Genomic DNA, 3,746 nt, shown 5'->3' with positions numbered 1-3,746 from the left:
ATCATTTGGAGGAAGTCCAAAATAAGTGAGGGTTTACCGTATAAAATTTTTTAACTTGCTAAATATTAATTTACATAAGTTACACAACACAAGCATACTGTAATTTATTACATCTTTCATACTACAGCACCATTCATACCTCATCTGGTAAGAATAATCATAAACGGAATTTTGTAGCTCTATATTCTTTTATGTCATTTACAGATTAATCTGCAGAATATTCCTGTTTTGCGTGTTTACTGTGACCGTAAGAGTTAAAACTACATGATTGAAAAGTGCTGAATATCATAAGAAAAACTGCTAAAGAAGCTTCAACATCAAAAAGTTCTATTGCTATTCCTCAAATGAAACTGTATAATTTGAGTCACACAATGATGAATACAATATATTAAGTACACAGTATTTATTTACACATCTTTGTAAATACATATACTCAACGGTATATTTTACATATTATACTCAACGGTATATTTTACATATTATACTCAACGGTATATTTTACATATTATACTCAACATACTCAAACATATACTCAACGGTATTTTTGCGTATACTCAACGGGGAGGTGCAATTCTTCCATTTTCTACAGTCTGTTCCAGAAAAACTTCCAATCTTGATACAGGTCCACCATTACTATTCTTTATTATTTTCGGGAAAAAGTCAATACACAATGCGTTAACGAGTTTCACAAACTGATTTCCATAGGCTTTGTGCATTGCATATCCAGCCACATTAAGGAAATCATGTAATAATGTAGCTGTGATATCAGGTCTCGGCTCTTGATTTAAAATTCTTGCTAGCCATCTCCAGCCATACCACAATCCATGCGGATGGGGAGATTTAAATGCTAGTGGTAGATCACTTTGAATGACTGCAGCGTATAGCCTCATGGTACCACTCATTCTCTTAAGGAATTTGTCCTGTTTTTCAAGAACACCATCCGAATATAGATATCCTAGAGATCTGGAAAAAACAAAATAAAGAAATTGTTTTAATGCAAAATGTAATGCGAGACTAAAATTCAATGGTTGACTTAATATTATAACAAAATATTAATATTCATTTTTAAGTGCCTAATAACGTACTAGGTGTACAGAAACTTTGATCTGAAACTAAAGTTTTATAAATAAGTCTTTATACGTGGAAACCTACTTTAATAAGACTCCATGGGTGTATCCAGGTATCATCATAGGGGGAGGCATGGCATAAAAGCTTTTTAGAATGCCTCTTGCAATCTTTTTCTTCAAAGTTTTGGTTAAGGGGCTGGTATTACTACCCTTCTGGCCACCCCTGATGGGCAGGAATACAATACAAGCAAAGCGTTTTTACTAGTCATACTACGATGTTTTAACCATGTTAATCAGATGAAAATTAGTATGGCCACTTGCTATATCAGTTTACATCTCATTGCCAAAGTTAAGGCAGCATTAGGTCTCATTAGTACTTGGGAGAAGTTACGATATGGGAATACCAAGTATAGTTGTTTCTCTTTTAGCTGATGCAATATAAGCCTTGCTTCCATGCATATTTTGCAAAGACTAATATTAAGACCCACACTAAGAATAAGAGTTTTCTTTAAAAAAAAAAGAACTCTGCTCCTAGAGTGAAATGAATTTTACCACTTTCCCAGTATTCTCTTGATCAAACACAGTGAGGCTGCATTTAAAAAAAAAATAAACTGCTTTCTTGAGTGGTGGAGGTTGATGTCCCTTATAGCCAAAACTGCAAGATTACACAGAATAATCAAAAAAAGAAAAATCATTTCACCATTATCCAAAATCCACAACAACAGAAGTTGCTCCAACAATCAGTGACCTGTTGGTTGAAGAAAATCTTCCATAAATCTATCATTCTTCCTCAATTTGAATTTATGTCCCCTCATATGCATAGTCTGAGCAAGAAGAAGAATCCTTATCAGTACTGAGTTTACTCAAAACATTAAACACTGCACTTCTATGTACTAGTTCCAGCAGCTCTACATCCTTCTTAAAACGACGAGGCCTCCAGATTTGTACGCAGTACTGAATATGTGGTCTGACCACTGCCTTATACAAATATTCTGCTAATAAAATTCGTGTATAACACTGATAAAACTGCATGAGCTCTCCTGGCAGTCTGCATGTTAATCTGGGATTATCATTATTCATATCAAATTTAACAGAAGGGCTGACCATTCGTCTGCTTAATTTTTCTAGCTTTCTTTGCAGCAGCACACATCATTAATAAATATAGAACACAAAAGTAGGCCCAGCACTGAACCAAGGGGAATTCCACTAATAATATTAATCCAAGAAGAGCAAGAGCAGTTCCACCGATAGCCACTTTCTGCCTTCTTCCACTCAAAACATCCCTTTCTCCACAGCAGTAATTTTCCTCCGAATGCCACGTTGCACTATTTTGAATAGCATCGTTTTATGTGCAATAGTATCAAAAGCCTTTCAGAAATCTATGTAAATTATGACAAACTTATTTTTTGCATTCCATTCCTTTGTCACTGCATCATAGTATCACATCAAATTGGTTAGACAAAAACCTCTATTACGACAGCACGCAGTGACGGCAGAAAGGTACCAAGGCTGCAATTGCTCATGTCAGCCTTTCACCCCTCTTTGTGAATTGGGAATACATTCCACAGATGTGCAAATTAAGGTTTTATCTTTGAGAAAGCTGGTTTAAGTGCTTGCTATTTTAATTTGTTTCAAAATTATTTTAACAGAAAACTACATACAAACTGAATTTTTAGATAATAATAATTGCACTCACTTGTAATAATCCTCTAGTGATTGATTATCTTCTTGAGGATGGCAAAATGGAGCCAAATATGGACATTTTATGTAAAAATTTGCAAGAATTAAGTTTCCAATCTCCGGATATTTAGCCCACATTCCAATTATTAGTGCGGCTATAGGAAAGGCAGTTTGAAATTTAGATGACACCTGACCATCACCTTGTGCCTGTAGTAAAATAAAAAGGACAGCATTAAACAGTATACTGATTTTTATTACAAATATTTAATATTTTAAATTGACAAAAAAGAACTACTTTTTTGGTTTGTTATAAAGGTTGCAGGCTGTGTATATTCCTTTAGTTTTTGGGTGTTAGAAATATAAAACATACTGTACTTAAAATTATTTGGATTAATCTATCAGTATTTGCTAAACTTTACAGATTGTAAGTGTAATTAGCATTAGCACAGACATATGATGCAAGAAAGCAAGCTTATGCAGCATCAGCAGAAAAAAAAAAAAAAACCACTTCCAATTCACCCCTCCGTTCATTTGAAATACCTGTCCACCTGAGCCTTAAATTTATTTAGGCTATCAACTTCCACGACAAGGGATGGAAGTCCGTTCCACCAACCAAATACCCGCTGGCTAAAGGCAAATTTCTGCACGTCTACCTTACATCTGTCTTTCCTCAATTTGAATTTATGCCCTCTCAGGTGATTATTCTGAGCAATAGGAAGAATTCCATCAGCATTGAGCGTGCTCAAACCATTCAAGGCTTTATACACCTCTATAAGATTACCTCACTTGTGCCTAGTCTACAAACACTGTAATTTGCAAAACTTAAGCCTTTCTTCGTGAGAGTACCCCTTTGTTCCATTCATTAAACTTGTTGCCCTTCTCTGTACTCATTCCAGCTGCTCTACATCTTTCTTGAAATGAGGCCTCCACACCTGTATACAGTACTGAAGGTGTGGCCTGACCATTGCCTTATACAAGGGAATAATCACCTCCTTATCC

General features: G+C 35.1%; 1 protein-coding gene across 1 annotated transcript in view; it reads right to left on the bottom strand.

Moving 5' to 3' along the window:
• Positions 1-554: 554 nt before the first annotated feature.
• The window catches only part of LOC150089035 (mRNA export factor GLE1-like), a 23,508-nt gene continuing 20,316 nt past the window's right edge, over positions 555-3,746 (bottom strand). The window contains exons 5-6 of the mRNA XM_090370392.1: positions 2,764-2,954; positions 555-963 (exon numbers count right to left, since the gene is read on the bottom strand). Coding sequence (XP_090226518.1) covers positions 555-963; positions 2,764-2,954 — 600 coding nt within the window. The remainder of the gene's footprint in view (positions 964-2,763; positions 2,955-3,746) is intronic.

This window comes from Mastigoproctus giganteus, chromosome 3 (assembly GCF_048544385.1).
Source record: "Mastigoproctus giganteus isolate SK-2022 chromosome 3, ASM4854438v1, whole genome shotgun sequence".
NCBI lineage: Eukaryota > Metazoa > Arthropoda > Arachnida > Uropygi > Thelyphonidae > Mastigoproctus > Mastigoproctus giganteus.
The sequence above is the reverse complement of the archived record's forward strand: the minus strand, read 5'-3'. Positions and strand labels throughout refer to the sequence as shown.